General features: G+C 35.9%; 3 protein-coding genes across 7 annotated transcripts; 1 reads left to right on the forward strand and 2 right to left on the reverse strand.

Moving 5' to 3' along the window:
* Positions 1 to 431: 431 nt before the first annotated feature.
* On the reverse strand, positions 432 to 5,072 carry LOC111802254 (ribosomal RNA small subunit methyltransferase J). The gene is made up of 6 exons (XM_023686554.2): positions 4,528 to 5,072; positions 3,551 to 3,649; positions 2,900 to 3,077; positions 2,021 to 2,118; positions 1,147 to 1,208; positions 432 to 709 (listed from the first exon to the last, which is right to left on the reverse strand). The coding sequence occupies exons 1-6, from the start codon at positions 4,963 to 4,965 to the stop codon at positions 580 to 582; spliced, it is 1,005 nt and encodes a 334-aa protein (XP_023542322.1). The 5' UTR covers positions 4,966 to 5,072; the 3' UTR covers positions 432 to 579.
* An 889-nt stretch (positions 5,073 to 5,961) lies between these two features.
* On the reverse strand, positions 5,962 to 11,016 carry LOC111802374 (D111/G-patch domain-containing protein). 3 transcript variants are annotated; one of them, XM_023686715.2, is made up of 6 exons: positions 10,597 to 11,016; positions 9,125 to 10,453; positions 8,807 to 8,886; positions 8,581 to 8,634; positions 7,069 to 7,188; positions 5,962 to 6,272 (listed from the first exon to the last, which is right to left on the reverse strand). In XM_023686715.2, the coding sequence occupies exons 3-6, from the start codon at positions 8,876 to 8,878 to the stop codon at positions 6,141 to 6,143; spliced, it is 378 nt and encodes a 125-aa protein (XP_023542483.1). In that variant the 5' UTR covers positions 8,879 to 8,886; positions 9,125 to 10,453; positions 10,597 to 11,016; the 3' UTR covers positions 5,962 to 6,140. The 3 variants fall into 3 exon arrangements, with proteins under 3 accessions (XP_023542483.1, XP_023542481.1, XP_023542482.1); XM_023686713.2 differs by lacking the exon at positions 9,125 to 10,453 and having other exon boundaries at positions 10,597 to 11,015; XM_023686714.2 differs by lacking the exon at positions 10,597 to 11,016 and having other exon boundaries at positions 9,125 to 10,590.
* A 904-nt stretch (positions 11,017 to 11,920) lies between these two features.
* On the forward strand, positions 11,921 to 17,260 carry LOC111801866 (phytochrome-associated serine/threonine-protein phosphatase). Of its 3 annotated transcripts, none has more exons than XM_087126940.1 (10): positions 11,924 to 12,214; positions 12,815 to 12,961; positions 13,052 to 13,119; positions 13,862 to 13,919; positions 14,992 to 15,102; positions 15,279 to 15,329; positions 16,063 to 16,206; positions 16,278 to 16,373; positions 16,461 to 16,532; positions 16,855 to 17,260. In XM_087126940.1, the coding sequence occupies exons 1-10, from the start codon at positions 12,134 to 12,136 to the stop codon at positions 16,936 to 16,938; spliced, it is 912 nt and encodes a 303-aa protein (XP_086983066.1). In that variant the 5' UTR covers positions 11,924 to 12,133; the 3' UTR covers positions 16,939 to 17,260. The 3 variants fall into 3 exon arrangements, with proteins under 3 accessions (XP_086983064.1, XP_086983066.1, XP_086983065.1); XM_087126939.1 differs by having other exon boundaries at positions 11,929 to 11,985; positions 12,130 to 12,214; positions 12,815 to 13,119; XM_087126938.1 differs by having other exon boundaries at positions 11,921 to 12,214; positions 12,815 to 13,119.
* Positions 17,261 to 19,071: the final 1,811 nt, after the last annotated feature.

Here is a 19,071-nt window from a genome sequence, read left to right on the forward strand (position 1 = left end):
TCTACTGCTGAACTAATAGCCCATCGTGCAAGCCTCCCACTGGGCCCAATTGTGACTATTTATGAAAGTTTTATCGAATCGAGAACTTGATCAAACAACTACTTACGAAGATTTTATCAAATCATATGAACAATTCATAAGAATTTGATCAAATCATTAGGGAGATTTCTAACCTTTTTAAAATCGCGTGGACAAAATTTTAACTTTTTTAGAACGAAACAAATTTGTAATTTAACAATAAATTATCATATAAAAAAGAAACTACAAAAGCAAACTTTTTGCATTGAAAAGTTTTTGAACTAGAATATAAATTAACACAACCTTCTACTGGAACAAGATCGATCGTACCACGTCTTTCTGGGTTCTAAGTAACACCATTTATCTTAATCGAGCTCGGGAGACGTTTTTAACGAATCAAAACAGAAAGGTGCTAAAACCAAAAGTTAGTAATTTCATATACGATGCTAAAAAACTCAGAATCCAACCTCAAATTGCTTAGAAAAACAAAAAGAAGAAAAACGGGCCTCTTGGTTTGAGTTATATAGTTATTAGTCTCACCTCCCAAAAAAGTACATTCTTTTAATCCTTTTGTTCATCAGATGAGGCATCTTTTAAATCCTCAGAATCTGAAATGTCAGCCATTTTTTGAAGAGAATCCATGTCCCCAGCTTCTGAGAGAGTGTGTAATCTTAGTTTTTCAGCATCTTCACTGTAAACAACAAACAACAAGACCCGTATATAAATCAAACATCGGAAAAAAAAAAAAACATTGCAACAGCTCAAGCCCACCGCTAACATATATTGTTCGCTTTGGCTCGTTATGTATCGCCGTAAGCCTCAAAGTTTAAAAATGTGTCTACTAGAGAAAGGTTTCCACACTTTTATCAGGAATGTTTCGTTCCCCTCTCTAACCGATATGAGATCTCAAAATCTATCCCCTTTGGGGACCCAACGTCTTCGTTGACACACCGCTCAGTGTCTGGCTTTCATACCATTTGTAACAACTCAAGCTCACCGCTAGCTGGTATTGTCCGCATTAGCCCATTACATATCGTCGTCATCCTCATGGTTTTAATGTGGGGTCTCATATGTGCAATGAGACCCAAGAATCTAATTGAAAATAAGAATTTAAAGACAGGAACTTACTCTGTAACGCCAAATATTTGTTTGACAGTTAGCGAGCTATCTCTCGAACAGAACTCCGGAAGCTGTTGGACAGTAAGGCAAATTATTAAACCAGTTAAACTTGGGAGGAACACTGCAAGATGTATACTTGTTTAAATTAGAGAACCGTGAGCAATAACTCTCAAACATTTTTTGTTGGATTGTTTTGGGACGTATCCGGAACATTCTAATGTCATGACTTACACCAAAAGCTCTGAAAAGTATGTTCTGGCCTCATCAAATCATCTCTTGTCACGCTAATCGTGTGTAGTAATGCAAAGGACACGAACAAACACGACCGCCTATACTATTAATCAAGTATACAGTATACTAATCCTATCCATTGCATTATAATGCAACAGATAGGAGTCTTCTATTGACTTCAACTGCCATACTATGTAAACATGTTTTACTTTTAATGATATCCAGTGTTAAAAGAGCTCAGAACACCATTTTAGTTCTTACCTTTATTTTGTTTTAGTGTAGGGTGCTAGCATATTAATACGAGCATGATTTCAAGTCATATAAGTTTGAGATAGTAAGGACCAAAATTATTTTTTTAAATCAGGGTAAAAAAATAGACACTTTGAATGTGTAAGGAATAAAAATGCAACAAACTTAAAAGTTAAAGGACCATAATGAACCTTTTGAAAGTTTAGGGACCAAAACAGAAAAAAAAACTTAAAAGTTTAGAGACCAAAATGGTTTTAAAACCTTTTTCTTTTAAAGAAAAATCAAAATAGATAGAGAGATCAAGAGAAAGTGTATCATGCATAATTGAAACATGAAGAGAAGAATGGTGAAAACGAAATTGAAATTCAGGAGTTTTGCACAATCTACTGTTCATCCTACCAACCTCAGATAGATAGAAGATTTTGCCGAAAAGGGCCTGTACGGCTAATTTTCTCTTGAAACCCTTCTCAGTATAGCCTGACATATTCATAACAACTGGACCTGAAAAATAAAGAACAATTATCAGAAAGATGAATAGCTTGAATGTTCTTCTTACACCTACCTGTCAATCTTTGCTAAAAATATAGTTGAAGAAGCAACTGTGGTAAAGAAACAATAATGAACAAACAATTTAAAAGACACTCGCACAAAGAGACAACCTATCTATATAGTTGATCATGTACTTTCTTATTAAAATTTTAAGAATAACCCTTCACTGGCTGACTTTACCGTAGAATAGTTCAGTCTATTGAGTAACAGTCGGAATGCTAGCTCATAGTGAATCAGAGAACTTGGCTGCAATTCAATAGAGTTTTAAATAAAAGGGGTCACATTGAAACAATAAAACAGCAACCCTCAAGTGGCACCCATCCTCGCCATAGCACCAAGACAGACGAGTGCCATGATGCGACCGAGGAGGACGACGCATCATCTAACACATCAAAGAGATGTGCATTGAAGCCAAGCTGAGGCATAACTACGACCGTGACACCTAGCGAAATCACTCAGTTTTTTTAAGGCAGTTTCACTACTTTCTGATATATAAAGAAAGTTGACTACTTTTACATTACCACCAAGTCCTTTCTCTCAAATCTTTGTCGAGTGAAGACGTAGGGAAGCATGAAGCATGATAGGAACCTCGATTATTTCGTTGATTTCGTCATGTTCAAACAAATTTTCATTCCCTAATTTTGTTTGTTTTTTGGGACGTATAATGTGCTTTCCAAAGTCCCCCTTGCTTACAATAAACTAAAAGTACAAGTGGCATAGAATATCCTGTTACCTTTATCTCTCTCAATCCTTCTTGATACCTCATTCAGAATTTCTGCAACCTGAGTGTCCTCCAATGCAGAAGCTTTTCTCAGCTGAATTAGGTTGGCAACTAATTCAGGGTTGAAAGGTTTCTCATTCAATGCATAACGTATATACTTTCGCAAAATTTCGCCCACACTGAAACCTGTCTGGAGAGGAAATTAGAAGTTATTACAACTCATAATGTGAATTGTCTAGCATGATGTGGTCTGCTAAAAACTATTTTTAATCGTTACTCATAAGCTGACTTAGATCCTTCGGTAAAATCTGGCTCAATTGGATCTGTGAGACAATAGGGAAGAACAGAATAGAATAACTTTCGATAAATACTCATAGAGCTTGTGTAAATTATTTTTCATATGGTAGTTCTTGTTGGCTCCATTCAAACATACTTCCCTTTTGGCCTTACTCAGGTCTAACAAAGTTTTTGTAAGTTTCTTTAGTTCAAGGATTCCGCCTCACTTTGTTGGAAGAATATAATACGTTTAACTGAAATTGCGACGTTATTTGAAGAACTCAAGATATTAGCATCAGATTCAGTTGATGACAAGAATCATCACTTCCCATTAAGAAGGACAGCTTCAACTCTATAAAAGAATTAAAAAAATATAACTTATCTAACCTTTTGCACAATTTCAGCAAGAGCCTCCGGCTTTATTTCATCCCTTCCTTTCTCAAGCAGCTCATCTACTGACAAGCAGAGAATGGCATTTTTTGAGACCTGAGAAATATCAACCACGATCAGTGTAAACTGTAATTCAAATATAGCTAATAGCTTCCACTAGCCACTAGAACTAAACCCCGATCTCACCCATCTCTATCTCAGTCTCGGTCGAACAACTCCGGTATAACTATCTTCAGGTACACATCCTATCCTATCCTTCATAACGATTTAGCTTTTTAGCTTCAAGTTCGTAACAATTTAGTTCTTAAATTTAAGTAAATTTACCTCCTATCCTTCAAAATTTTTATAATTTAGTTCCTACCATGAAATTCTATATGAAAAATCTGTGTGATGTAGATGTAGGCACATTGATAAATTGCTTGGGTTTCATGTTACGTCAATTTGAACTTGCTCGATCTGTTCAATTGCGACCTTATAATGCAATCGCATTCTCGGTCCCAATTGCTGTTTTTGTTTATGTATTCCTGATTTATCCACTAGTGAGTCTGGTTGGTTCTTTGCGCCTAGTTTTGGTGTAGCAGTTATATTTCGATTCATCCTCTTTTTCCAAGGATTTCATAATTGGACATTGAACCCATTTCATATGATAGGAAGTCATTTAACTAGAACGAAGAGTTCTACCCATTTCATATGATGGAAGTGATTTAACTAGAACAGAGAGTTTTACTGAAAGAAGGACCAAATGTGCTGAAAAAATTTATGGACTATATCAATAAATACAGAGATCCAATACTTCACTTTTGATGGAACTTTTCATAGTATATGCTAAATCATTAATAAATTCAAATTATGATCATCCCAAATTTCATACTACAAGAACTAAATTGCTATTTCAAGCAAGAACCTAATGTCTTTCTTAACACAAAGTTGCACAGGGAAGTAGTAATTTGTAAAGCAAGTGAGAGGAAGAAGACCTGTCTCCGGCGTTTTTCTTTAGGGGAATTGAATTTCCGAACAGTCTTAACGAAAGCGATAACAAAAGTGACGCCCAAATAAGCAAGAGGAACAGCAAGGAGCCAAGGCAACGAGCTCTGGCCAACCCTAGGGCCAGGAAGTGCCTGAGTGACAGAGCCAGTGAATTCCACGAGGTCCAAAGCCTTCTCCTGATACCATGGCAGCTCTTCTTCCACCTCTACGAATTCCTCTTCCTTGGAATCCGTAGATTCTTTCTTCACTACAGGAACTGCATCGGATTCCTTCTTCTTCGCCGCTGCTAAGAGAAGTTTTGCGCGCTTCGAGAAGTTGAATGGAGAGAAAGGAGAAGGAAATGGTGATAATGGAGATTTGGAAGAGCGAGGAAGCAATTGAGAAGCATAGGAACAGCAACAGCAAGAGGAAGTGAGGGAAGCCATTGGTGAAGGAGGGAGGGAAGCGCTCGTTCTCTGGGCTTTATCGTCTTCAACCGCACCTCAAGGTGCAGACAATTTTGGACATGCCTTCTAGGTTTCTGACGCGGCTTCTTTATTTTTTCCCAATTTTAATAATACATAAATAAATTACAAATTATAATTATAATTTAATTCTACGTGGATAATTATTAGGAGTAAATCTCACATTCATTCGTTAATTTAGTAGTAAGACCCGCGTTGATTAATTTAGTGAAACATCATAGATTTATAAGTGAAGAATACTCTCTCCATTGAAATGAAGTCCAAGTAAAATTCTGACTTTTTATTTTATAATTATGAATGTTAAATTTTATTATTATTATTTTTTTTACCCAAACACCAACAAATAGAATAGTGTTTGAAATTTTGCGTAACTCCTCACTCGATTTCTCGAAATTAGAGAAAGATTTCTCATCTGAGATCCCGAGTAAAGAGACGTTCTTTCCCTTCATTATTGTGTTATATAGCTCCTCACTCGATTTCTCGAAATTAGAGAAAGATTTTTCGTATGATGATCCCGAATAAAGAGATGTTCTCTCCCTTCATTACTGTGTTCCATTATATTTATATCTATTTCACAAATTTAAAAGTAAACTCGTAGGCGACACAGGGTAGGGATAATCATCCAGGTCTCTTATTGTGAAAGAAAAAAGTCAACCCGCTGCAACAGGCGAGTTGGTTGGGTTGGTTCCTCCATCGTCGCTTGCCGGGGAGCTCTTGGTGAGGAGACTTTAGGAAAGTTGCTCAAACAAACAATTCAATTCTAAGTGTGAAATGACTGAAATAAAAAATTAAGTCAAAACCGTAACTATACATGATAAAAAAAGTCAACGGTTTATACGTCTCACCCCCACATGTTAATAACTAAACTCGAATATGATATCTATAGCGATGTAGAGTTTGTAAACAAAATTTAAAAGATGAATATTTTATGTATGTATGAATGTATATATATATATATATCGATAATAATACATTATGATAATTATAAAATTAAATTCAACAATCATAAACATTTACAAACTACAGACTACATGGTGAATGCTAACTGCTATAAACCCTAATTAAAACAAGATTTTTGGCAAAGAAATTGAATTTGCTTACATGATGATTTGGGAAGTGCTAGTTCATGTATAACATCACACATTATCTGGCCAAAATTCCCTGAAAAATGCCCTCTCGAATTCCTTCTCTCGAAATAACCTTTCTTCCTCGAGCATCTTCCTCATCTTTTTCGACATCGCCTTCGGTTTCTTCGACGGAGGACGTTCCTGATGAGCAAAAATATTAGTATTACTTGTTAGCTATGATTCTTTTCCTTTTATTTGGTGCGAGTAGAGTGAACAAATTATGTATGCAAAAATGATGACGATGTCAAAATAATGCAATTTCGCACATCGAGCACATTCAAACTTGATCAAACGTTCGTGTCGTTAACCCATTCGTGAACTTATGCTAAGCAAGCGATTAATGTGATCCAATATAATTCTGAAATGTTTGTGCTAACCAAAAATATGTATTCATGATATCGAAGCCAACCAGTTAAACTTTGTTGGGGGCTACCAAATAATGTAACAGCCCAAGCCCACCGTTAGCAGATATTGTCCTCTTTGGGTTTTCCCTTTCGGGGTTTCCCTCAAGGTTTTTAAAACGCGTCTGCTAGGGAGAGGTTTCCACACACTTATAAAGAATGTTTCGTTCCCCAAATCAACCGATGTGGGATCTCACACCAATATTCTAAGCTGTTATGTGGTCAATGTTTAGAGAAGGCAAAAAAACACTACCTATAAATAGAGTCTTGGCTTAAGGGATTCGATTGGAGAGGAATTACGAGACGAGTAACCAAAAGTCGGACCAATTGTAAAGAAGACTAACTGCTACAGTTCTTCATGGTGCTCCCTACATAACTCTTTTCGTAATTAGACTCTTGAAATTAAATCTAATTGGAAGGTATTTTCGTAAGCTCCTATTTTTTCGAGATCCTTTCCCGTCTAAACTACACCGACCTAGGAAATCGACGATGGTGATCACGAACTTGCAGAGAACTTCATATAACAGATGTTTTACCTGGTTTTTCGTATCAGAGGCTGCAATATCAGTAGTTTCTTTAAGCTTCTTCTTCACTTTATCTGCTCCCAGGCCACGTTTATTATTCTTTACAGATGTCTGTACAGGTTCCAACCTACCCTGCTTGCATGAGAGGTCAAACAGTTAATTTCCAAGAGTAAACAGTAGGGTACTACAATGACCCAGTTACATGATAAGAGGAAATAAGAACCCCTTTACAAATAAATAAACATATAAAACGAATTTCTTAGGACGATAAAAACGAGGGAATTCAAATAATAAATCTAGGACGTAGACGAAAAGACTATACTCGGTAAATTCTTGATGGCGTGGAGTGTACTTCAAGAGGAAGATTCAAGGACTCTAATCTCCAATATGATATCCATATAATGCTACTCTCTAGGAAAGTTCTTGTATTCTTTCTTCCCACGAGATTGCGCTAACGCTCTAAATTTTACCCTTTTTTTTTGCGCGGTGATCACAAAGGCTACGTGTAAAAACTCCTTAACTTCTCTAAAGCATGCAAAAAATCGAATGAATAATTCGAAAATTCTGAAATGATAAGGCACCAATGCCAGCAATAATCTGCTGCTTCTTCCCTGCCCTTGCATAGGATGAGCATGAATCAATCATGAATCAATCATCCCGACCGACTCTATCAGGAGATCGTGGCCGACTCTAGAAAATTTAAGTTTTGTATCCCCACCCCTTTATCCAATATTGAGAAATGGAGGAGGTTCATGGACTTCCCACATGGGGATCAAATTTTTCTGCCATGAGAGTTCTCTAGTAGGTTTTCAGATTAAATTCTTTTATAATCAGCAAACATATATTCATATATATACACATACACACATGAAATTTCAGCAGACAGATTTCAGTAATCAACATTTTTTTAAGAAACTGACAGGTTCAAGAATTTCCCAGACGATACCGGTTTTCCCAATGGAAAAATTCCCTGGTCAACCATATCCTAGTCAAATCGGGGATTTCCCACCTCGACCATTCCCTAATAGCAAAAGTGAAGCAGAGGTTGCCACTGCCTAAACATCATCTTCAATTATCAAACGTAAACTTACTTGCTACACTGCATCAAATTCTCATGTTATAATTTTTTCGAAGTCTAGTAAAGGACATAGAGAGAATGAGCTAAGTCATGGTAGCCGCCCACCAAAGATTTGATATCCTATGAGTTATCTTAGCAACCAAAAGTAATAGGGTGAGACGGTTGTCCTATGAAGAACAGTTGATGTACACACAAGCTAGCATGGATATTTATAAAAGCCTACTCATCATTAGCTTAGATATGCCCATATTAAGCATTAAAATTTTGTTAGTTGTATAAAGTTATGTTGCGACAGAACATCAAAGGTCTAATTTCCAGTTTCGTTAAGTATGTAGTGAAAATTGTATATCGCAAGTGTACGGGTTAAGTATTGTTTCTAATCAAACAATTGCAGTACAACCAGTTTTAAAATTATTGAACAAATGACTAATTTTAAGCGAAACAACCTGCTCAGAAATTCCAAGGCCTGTTCCTTCCCTCCAACCATGCTTCTTCAAAAGCTTCAAGAAAGACAACAAAAACAACACAAAGAGAAGTCAGTATACAAAATGAAGCTCAAAGATTCGACGGAATAACATCAATAGAAAAATGAAGAGGTATAAAATGGGGAATAGAATCTAAGCATGATTTAGAAATTCATATACGTAACAGTGAGTCGAAGAGAGAGAAAACCTGAAACCCTATGTTCGAGGAATCGATGGCTGTAGCAGAAACAGATCCCCCTGAGCCTGACTCCAAATCCATCCTTCCTCCTGTGACACCATGATCAAAGACATCATCATCCCAAAGTAAAATGATGGCATGTAAAAATTTAGGGTCTTCCTGAGAACAAATTAGTTGTATTTATTTTCTAGTGCATTGTGATATCCAAAATGAAAAAGTTTCACGTTAACAAATGTTTGAATGAGGAGAAAAAAGAGTAATCTCCCTAAAAGCCAAAGATTACAAAAAAAGCACATGTATCCCAATTTGCAAGAATAAAGGACGTACTGTAATTATAAATTCCTTGTCCGAGTTAGTTTGTGTGCACCTCGACAGATTTCACCAAACAATTGTCTACCTAACTACATTTGGTTGACATGAAAACTCATAGGATATTAAATCCTAGGTAGGTGGCCACCGTAGATTGAACTCATTCCATCTTATTTTGCCCGTGTGACCACTAGGCCAACCTTGGCCCTACGATGGTTCATAAATTCCTTAGATCAATGTTCCCATAAAAGAGCTGAGTACATTTGTTAAACCTCGTACCAACATTAAATGTAACAGAAGTTCCAACGTGGGGCATGGCCCAACAATTAAATCAATCTTTTAAGAGGCCATCCAGTCGAATTCCCTCGCCCACATACATTGTAATGTTCTTAAATCCAACAGAACCAAAAAAATCAGAAATCATGAGCACGTGAATTTGTAGTCGACAAAAAACCTCCCAGTGTAATAATGATATTTAACTATTGACTATGTGTCTGAGTTGTATGTCTTCCCCAATATAGAGCACCACTTCGATGAGATAGATAGAAATGTTACTTATCAAAAACTCATAATATGTTTTTGAAAATGGACTAGCTCCTGAATTAATCAAATATCTAGTCAGAAGTAGTCCGTGCACAATCCTACCAAATAGACGAGTCTATAAATTCAAAACTCCTGTTCTTTAGCCATACTTCGAAATCAATCAATACAATACAACCACACACGTGATACATGCCAAAACTTTGGCTTTAATATGAACAACTCTGAGATGCGAAGTTAATCAGATAGTGCAGCTAGGAGAGATGGCAGTGAGCGTGAAGATCATTAGCGAGGAAAAGATTAGACCTTCCTCTCCAACGCCGGAAACCCAAAAACATCTGAAATTCTCCTTCTTAGATCAGCTAGCTCTGCCTGTTTATGTACCCGTCCTTCTTTTCTACGCTCCAGGCAGCGATGACAATCAAACATCCAAGTCCCACCGCCTGAAAGCTTCCTTATCCAAGGCATTAGCCCAATCTATCCATTCGCTGGCCGAGTTCAAGGCAATAATGTTTCAATCCATTGCAACGACGAGGGAGCCATCTATGTGGAAGCCCAAGTCAACTGCCTTCTCTCCGACGTCCTCAATCAACTCAACGTCGACTCACTCAACCAATTCCTCTCTTTCTCCATCGCATCCTCCGACTCTGCCAAAGGCTGCATTCTGCTTGTCCAAACCACGTCGTTCCAATGCGGTGGCATGACAATTGGCTTGCTCATGTCCCACAAAATCACCGACGCCTCATCGATTAGCTCCTTCATCAACACCAGGACTGCCATTGCCGTGGCATCGATTAGCTCCACTATCTGATTAACTTTGCATCTCAGAGTTGTTCATATTAACGCCAAAGTTTTGGCATGTATCGCGAAATAAACCAAATTCAAAATACAATCATCGCGTAATACGTAATTCTTCGAGAACAAAAGTGAAAATTTAAGAAGAGGCTAACCTGGACAGAACTTTTGGATGATCTTGATGCCCAGTGGGGAAAAAAAAAAAAAACAGAAGGTAAATTCTTAAAAGACTGATACGTTGCCAAACCCTAATTGAATTTAAAACTTGTAGAACTTTCGCACTTCCTCCAAACCCTAATCGAATTCAAAACCTGTAGAACTTTCGCACTTCCTCCAAACCCTAATCGAATTCAAAACTTGCAGAACTTCCTCACTTCCTCCAAACCCTAATCGAATTCAAAACATGTAGAACTTTCGCACTTCCTCCAAACCCTAATCGAATTCAAATCATGTAGAACTTTCGCACTTCCTCCAAACCCTAGCGTTTCAAGCCTTCGCCCCTTTTCCTGCTGAACGGAGAACGCCGTGAAGCTTCTCAACTAAAATTTCTCGCGCGCTCTCACTCTGCCTCGGCGATCATGAATTTCAGATAATCCAACGGGTCGGTTCCCGTTAAGCCCGGTCCAACTGGATCGAACAACCGGCTTTTAAAAAAACCGGGAACGGTTGAAAGATTTTCCAATAATATTTTTGCAGGATGGAGAAAATAAAAATATAAATGTGAGTTGTAAATTTATTATTAATAAAAAAAATATATATATATATATATATATTTACATTTTAACCATTAGTTTGCAACTTATTTTATAAATAAATTATTTACAAATATATGAGAATTATTTAAAAAAATTTAATATTTGTATTAGAGAATAATTTTTGTAAATAAATTTGTGCACGACCACTTCGTGCTGGTCTCGATCAATAATTATTTATGCTCGTTTGATTTTTGGTGATTATTCCGAGCTCTCAGAACGAGAATAGGAAAAATAGTAAAAATAGTAAAATACTAACTCGATATTCTTCGACTATAATTGTTGGTGGTACGTGCATGTATCGACACGTACACATGACATTGTGTAACGTATTTATTCAATGACAGTTAAAGAAAACGCTGTAACAAAAGATCATGCGCAAACAAAAAAATATTGATTGAAAGTAAACGACGATACAACCCGACAAGCTCTTATTGAACAAGACTAGGGTTAGCAGGTTAAATTACTGCTTGCTCGAGTCGAACGAGCATGTAATTCAAAATAAAAAAATATAATATAATGTCTGCGTGACATAAATAATACTAAATTTAAATAATAATAATAATAAAATTAATTATTGAATAAATATTATATTAAATTACGTTAAATTGTAATAAAGATGTTAAAAAGTCATACGACTATATAATATACGATGCTGATTGAATAATAATAATAATAATAATATTTATTTATTTGTTAATATATATTTTAAAAATTTTATTTATAGAACAAAGTTATTTTGTTCAGAAATTAACCGAAGGGCGCGGACGGAGAGTGGGATAGATCTGTCTGGTCAGCGTCGGCTCGTTCCACTGAAATTTTCAATTTCAATCGGAGTTCTTGTTCTTGTTGTTGTTGTTCTTCTTCTCTCTCTTGGATTGTTTTGTTCTTCTCGCGCCATTTTCACTCTTCTGTTGCTGGCAATCCGAGGAACAGGGACATGGATTTGGACCAGTGGATCGTTAAGGTCAAGGAAGGCCAGCATCTTCTTGAAGACGAACTTCAACTTCTTTGCGAATATGTAAGGTTTTCTTGTTCTTAATCCTAACCACAACCTGGTTTTCTTTTTGTTTGCGATTAATCTTGAAAACCTTATGTATTTGAGGATAGTTAGGGTTTATACATTTTGGAACCTCGTGTGTGTAGTAAACCCCTTGCGTATCTTCATTGATGCTGCGGCTTTTGCTTCTACTACCGGGGGTTATGCTTCGTGTTCTGTTGACGGAATTTTAAGTTTATATAGCTTTTAGTTTGAATCTCTCGCGTAGCTCACCGGTTTGTACTTCAATGAAGTTTTGGAGAAATGGATGTCGAGGTTGTTGGTTGTATTCTCAGAGATCAGTTGGAGGTTCAGACGTGAAATTCTGATTGGAAATTTGTGACATGGTGTTTGTGCTTCGTGTATATCGACGAGGATGTGTGATACGTTCACTCGCTTTGTATTATAAACGATTTTGTCGGTTGAATCTTGAAAGATTTTGATTGCACGTTTTCTGCCTTATTATGTATTTCTACAGGATCCTCATTGGCAATATCTGTATGAGTGTGTGCATTCGTGTTAGCAATTTTCGATAATCTTATAAGGTTTGTCTGTTATGGCTGCTTACTTTCTGCATAACAGGTAAAAGAGATCCTCATTGAGGAATCTAATGTGCAACCTGTCAACAGTCCTGTAACGGTCTGTGGTGACATTCACGGTCAGTTCCATGACCTGATGAAACTTTTTCAGACTGGAGGTCATGTACCAGAGACAAATTATATCTTCATGGTATTTTTTATACTTTTTGGACAATTTATGACGCAGTCACTTGCTGATTCTATGCGGTGGTTAACATTATCATTATTCATTCATTGGCAGGGTGATTTTGTTGATCGAGGTTATAACAGTCTCGAAGTTTTTACTATTCTTTTGCTTCTTAAAGCCAGGTAATGTTTCATGCATGCTTCTGGGTTTGAAAATGCTTTCCATTTTTGTAAGATCATATAAATTCTCAGTTTCTTTCTTTACAATTTTTTTTGGGGTGGGGGGGTGGGGTATTTGCATAATTTTGAGCTCATAGAATCAGCAAGGTTGTCCATCGCGAAGCAAATTAAGGTCAATGAAATAAATAACTCTGAAATATATCAATTGGTTACCAAAAACAAGGATTAAAAGGAAGTGTATCATTAGCAAAAACGAGGATTAAAAGAAAGTGTATCATTTATACTTAACACATGCACATAAAGTTTAGGTGTCAGTTTCATGCACATGGGTGATTAAATGGATCATTTCTATGACGGTCATCTTGTTGTATGTAAAGTTCATGGGCAATTTTTTTTCTATTTCTTATTAATGGCAATTCAAAAGGAGGATTTATGTGATTAGCAGCCTAAATATTTTATTTGAATTTATAGTATCGTATTTCAGTTTGTATTAAACATTACATGCACATATTCCAAGATATATGTTGTATTTTATTTATTTCTTTGCAATTTTTGCGAGAAGAGGGTCTTGCTCATTTGATCACTTGGCCTTTTGTTTGGGTTGCACTTATTTGTCACCTATAAGTACAAAAGACGTCCTAAAAATGATTTGGCTGGATTGGGTTTTCTATTCTGTTATTTGCTATGACGTTCTTTGGGAAAACCAACAATTTCCTTTTATAACAAAATTTATTTGTCTTCTTAGATATCCGGCTAACATCACACTCTTACGAGGAAACCATGAGAGCAGACAGCTTACTCAGGTTTGAATTTTCTGTTTAGGTTATTATTGAGGTCACGATGCTATCTCTCTCTCTCTCTCTCTCTCTCTCTCTTATAAAGTAACATATTTTAAACCTCCATATCTTCAATGGAAAAGAAAGGAGATGAATCTCTGCTTTTAAGAAAAGGAGGGAGATGAATATTTGCTTTGACCCTAGATTTGCAATGATGGATGAGTTGGAGAATTTAGGCCTTCAACAATACATGTTTCCATCTCATCAATTTCTTTTTCCCTCCTGAAAACAGTTGAGAAAATGCCTTTTCTCAAGTGCACAAACATGCTGAAAGCCCTTATAAATAGTAACAAGCATGGGAGAATTTAGGCATTCAACAATCTATGTTTCCATCTCCGTCCAATGTTCCCTTTCCTTCTGAAAACAGAGTCGAGAAAATGCCTTAACAGAAGGACACAAGTATTCTGAAAGTCCTTACAATCAACAAATACTATGGTCATCCTTGCATTTGCTTGTATTCTGCATCAACTCACTGGCACCTCAATTCTATCCACATATCTGCCTTTTTTTGGCTGAAGCATTGATAGTTAGTAAAATTGTGCAATAAAAACTTTCCTTCTTATGTAGTTTTTGTAATTAATGTTAACTTTTAATATGGTAGCAAACACCTTGAATTCAAGTTCAATTCGGTAAGGAGATGGGTTTAAAATCCGTTGAGGTCATGAAATTGGGATAATCATATATTAGGAGACGGACTGTAGTCCTAGATATGAATTTAGTGAATAGAAGCTTGGAGGATTTTGGAGTTTGGGAACAAGAATTAATTGATCTTTAACTCTGTTTGGAAACAGCTATAAAGTCTTTGGCATTCTGTTGCGCTCTAGTTCTAAAATCCTGTTTATACTCATTTTCGACAGCCATAGTTCCAGTCCTTTTTGTACTTTCTTTCCTCTTAACATTGAACTTGCTGAGTCGAGATGATTTTATTGCTCCTTAGTTTATTGAAAACTTCCATCTTCATACTTCGTTGATAACATGAATGTTATATGAAGGTTTGAACTTCATTGTAATATGCATGGTGCTGTGACTTTCTTGCTAGGTTTATGGTTTTTATGACGAGTGCCAGAGAAAGTATGGAAACGCGAATGTGTGGCGGTACTGTACAGATGTTTTTGACTACTTGACACTCTCAGCAATTATAGACGGAACTGTAACCTCTCTCTCCTTTGTTCCCCTTCAAAACCCCCATTCATGATGTGTGATTCAGTGTGCATGGATATATGCGATTGATTTCATTATTGCGTGAGTTTTCCTCGACTGTTTATTGGTAGTGGGTGCCCTTATGTATTGCTTTTTTTTTTTTTTTTTTTTTTTTTGCCATCTCAGGTTCTCTGTGTCCATGGAGGACTCTCTCCTGATGTTCGAACCATAGATCAGGTTTTCTTATATTCTTTCAATTGATGATCTGTCTTTCTCTTGTCCATACCTTTTCTTATGACACTCACTTTATAATATGTATGTATCAAATTCTTCATATGAAGAGGGATAAAATGTATGAATATGCGTTTACCTATGCCTTATCCATAGACAATGTATTATGAATTGTCCAACCTTTCATATGTGCTTGGGAAGCATTTCAGAAATTAATTAGTTGCAACAATTAATTTGATTTCATCACGTAGAAAGCAATTGGTTAGGAAAGATAGCATATGCTAGTCTTGGAACTTTGACCATAACTTTTTCCATAGGAGCAAACCTGTTTAAGAGGTCAGTACTTTCTTACGGTAGGAAGGCTCCAAAAAGCAGTTTATCATGACTTATTGTTTGTTTATGTGCACGCTCATTCAGAAGATTTCATTTTACCATTGCTGATTGAGACTTTCTGCATGATCTGCTAATATTAATACAGAGTCCTCTTATTGGCATTTAGATCTGTGCAGATTCCTTGAAAGGAATGAATGGAAAAAGGTTATATAATTGCAGCGTGGCACTTGCCTACGAACACTTCCACACACCTTACAAATCCACCTTTGAAATTCTATAATGCCTGATGTGATATGATTTCATCTCTGAACTGTTGAATAATGTTTGTTAATCCTGTTCGCCAATGGATCTGTTTGAAATTTTACTAGCTTGAGGCCTTTTTTCCACCATTTTTCTTCCGCGACAGATACGGGTGATTGATAGAAATTGTGAAATTCCACATGAGGGACCTTTTTGTGATCTTATGTGGAGTGATCCAGAAGATATTGAAACATGGGCAGTTAGTCCACGAGGAGCCGGTTGGCTTTTTGGTTCCAGAGTTACTTCTGAGGTAATTTTATCTGTTTTAAAGTTCAACCATATAACTTTCTACAGAGCTGATGCAGATACTAACTATTGCAGTTCAATCACATTAATAATCTTGATTTGGTTTGCCGAGCACATCAACTTGTACAAGAAGGTCTCAAGTACATGTTTCAGGATAAAGGCCTTGTAACTGTAAGATTTAGAGCATAAGCTATTATCTCTCTCTATAATGATAGACTTTATCTAGTTGATTGAGTTATTTTGTCCTTGAATTTGCAGGTATGGTCTGCTCCAAATTATTGTTATCGTTGTGGGAATGTAGCTTCTATATTGAGCTTTAATGAGAATATGGTGAGTAGTCACTTGCCCATTGTAGTCATTATTTTTTATATTTTAAAAAGAACATATTGTTCTGTCAATGTCTTAATCCGTTGAACTTATGATTTTGACGTTGATTTTTTCAACATTTTTCGATCTCTCCCCCACATTTTTATGGTCAAAGTAGGGGGTAGCCCATTGAATATTTTCTCCATCTTTAGAGGTTTGAACCCCGGGATGAAATAAACGTTTTTTAAATTATCTTTTTCCTTCTAAACAATGGTTTTAGAATATGCTTTCATGGGAATTATATGCAAGTTTCTTACTCAACAAACCGTTTGTTAACTTCAAACAGGAAAGAGAAGTGAAGTTCTTCACTGAGACAGAGGAGAATAATCAGATGAGAGGCCCAAGAACAGGAGTTCCATATTTCTTATGATAAAGGAAAAAGGGGTGTTGATGGTTGACCATAATTGTGAAAGTATCAAGCTATATCATGTTCGGGCGATACATCTCTTAAACGACGATACCTTAAACTTGTTGTTTGCAGGTAGATCATTGTTCAGCTTTGGTGGTTGTTTCCTCCTAGGCTGATAAGATAGATATTTTGGGCTGTGAATTACGTTGGCAGTAGGTAATTTATTTTATTCAGCAGTTTGCATTCATAGTATGGTTTTTGTTGTTGGGACATCTTTAAATCCATTTGTGTATTACTATTGAAAGAAAGAAAATCTCAGCCAGCCACGCCTGTGCATTATATACTGCCTGTTCAGCATGTTTTTACAACTCAATTTCTGACATTAATCAATGTAGAAAGTATGTAGCCATGGGATTACTATATTTGTGTTACTCACTTCTGGAAACGCCATAATTTTCTTCGACTGGCATCGTATTTTTCGTTTGAGCTTAAACCTTTTGATCGAAGATGTAATGTTTGAACTAGTTAAGATTTGCTCACGTTGACTCGTGTCATCGAATTTGCCTTCCTTTTGTAATGTGCATATTTATATTATTGATAGGTTTTATTGAATGTCCTAAAGCCCCATGGAGAGAAGGGCATGTGTAGCATCATTCTTTTCGTAGTAGCTGAATGTTGTATCGGGTTACTTACGTTGGATGATGTCTCGGAGTGAGAGTCTTGTTTATATGGTATCTCTAATTTGACTACGGTACATGGAACCAATAAACATATGGATTTATGAGAAATTCCATTAGACGAGGTGTTGGGTGACTCTCTTAGTATCTTATTCTAAGAGAGGTCGTGTAGGAAGACAACAATCTCTACCGTCATAAATAAAACTACATAACTTCATCCTTATTTTACGTGCTTTAGTGCTTTATATTCTTGCCATAGGAAAATTATATTGTGATAAGTAAGAAAATAATGTATATCATCTCGACTTGACTTGATGCATGTTGTATGTCACACAAGTATGGATTGCTTCTCCACCGCTCCTGTCTTTTCATTGATTTTTAACAACGTTAACCCGTGTAGCACATAGTAAGGTCTAATGATATGCATACAAGCCAAAAAAAAAAAACAAAAAAGAAAAAAAAAAAAGAAAAAAAAAAGAAAACTCAAATAATAATTATGAAAAGAAAATCTCACCCGTCATCTAACATGTTGCATATTGTTGCATTTTACAACCTCGACAATGAGGACACATACCGAGTATTTTTAAATACTCATCTTCTGTCTATTATATTTTTCAGTAAAGACGAGAGTTTCATGTACAAATGATTTTTTTATAAGATTGTTTTTTAAAGAAATAGTCATGACATGTACGTAGTAATAGTTTAAAAAAGTAGAATCGTTATAGCTAGTGATGTGTTCGGGTAGTATCTAGAAACATAATATCTCAAAACCCTTACCCCCAAACAGCCTAGTGTATAGTTGTTGATTGGGTCATAGGGCTTTGAGATATTTTTGTTTAACCAATGAGATTGAGAAGCATGGCTGCCCATGTCCGGTCAGGGAATCCGCTTACGTAATACCCTGCCCCAATGCCCTATTATTTATCCACGATTTGATATTTTCTAAAAATACTATAAAATATTTGATTCCTTAAAATAATATTTTAAACTCTCTTAGTCTTCTAATTTTCAATAAATTGAGGTTGATTTTTTGTTAAATAAAAATGATAATTTTTTTTGCCAAAAGAGGATAAATTCAAAATTTCCGAATGGTTGGGTTGGTGACCGGAGCAATTCGAGTTCTCAACCCAACCCAATATTCTATTTTCGGATCCGGTAAAATTATCTGGTTGTTTGAAAAAATCATAATTATCTAATTTTTAATTTTCATAATAATTTTAAGTTTTGGTACGTCTCCTCGAGTTGACCTAACAAAAAAAAAAAAAATGTCTACTCACGAATTGACCTGATTTTTTAGGTTTAAGAAAATTCAACCCTAACCCAAATTAAAAAAAAAATATAACTCAATCCAACATTTATAGTTTGAGTCGTATAGTCCAAGTTAGATGTATTCTCAGATCATATGAACACCTCGATGCAAAAGAACCAATGTGGACCGAGTAATTTTTTTTTAATTTTTTACAAATATTTATTAATT

The sequence above is a fragment of the Cucurbita pepo genome, chromosome 9 (assembly GCF_057944985.1).
Source record: "Cucurbita pepo subsp. pepo isolate OVF chromosome 9, ASM5794498v1, whole genome shotgun sequence".
NCBI lineage: Eukaryota > Viridiplantae > Streptophyta > Magnoliopsida > Cucurbitales > Cucurbitaceae > Cucurbita > Cucurbita pepo.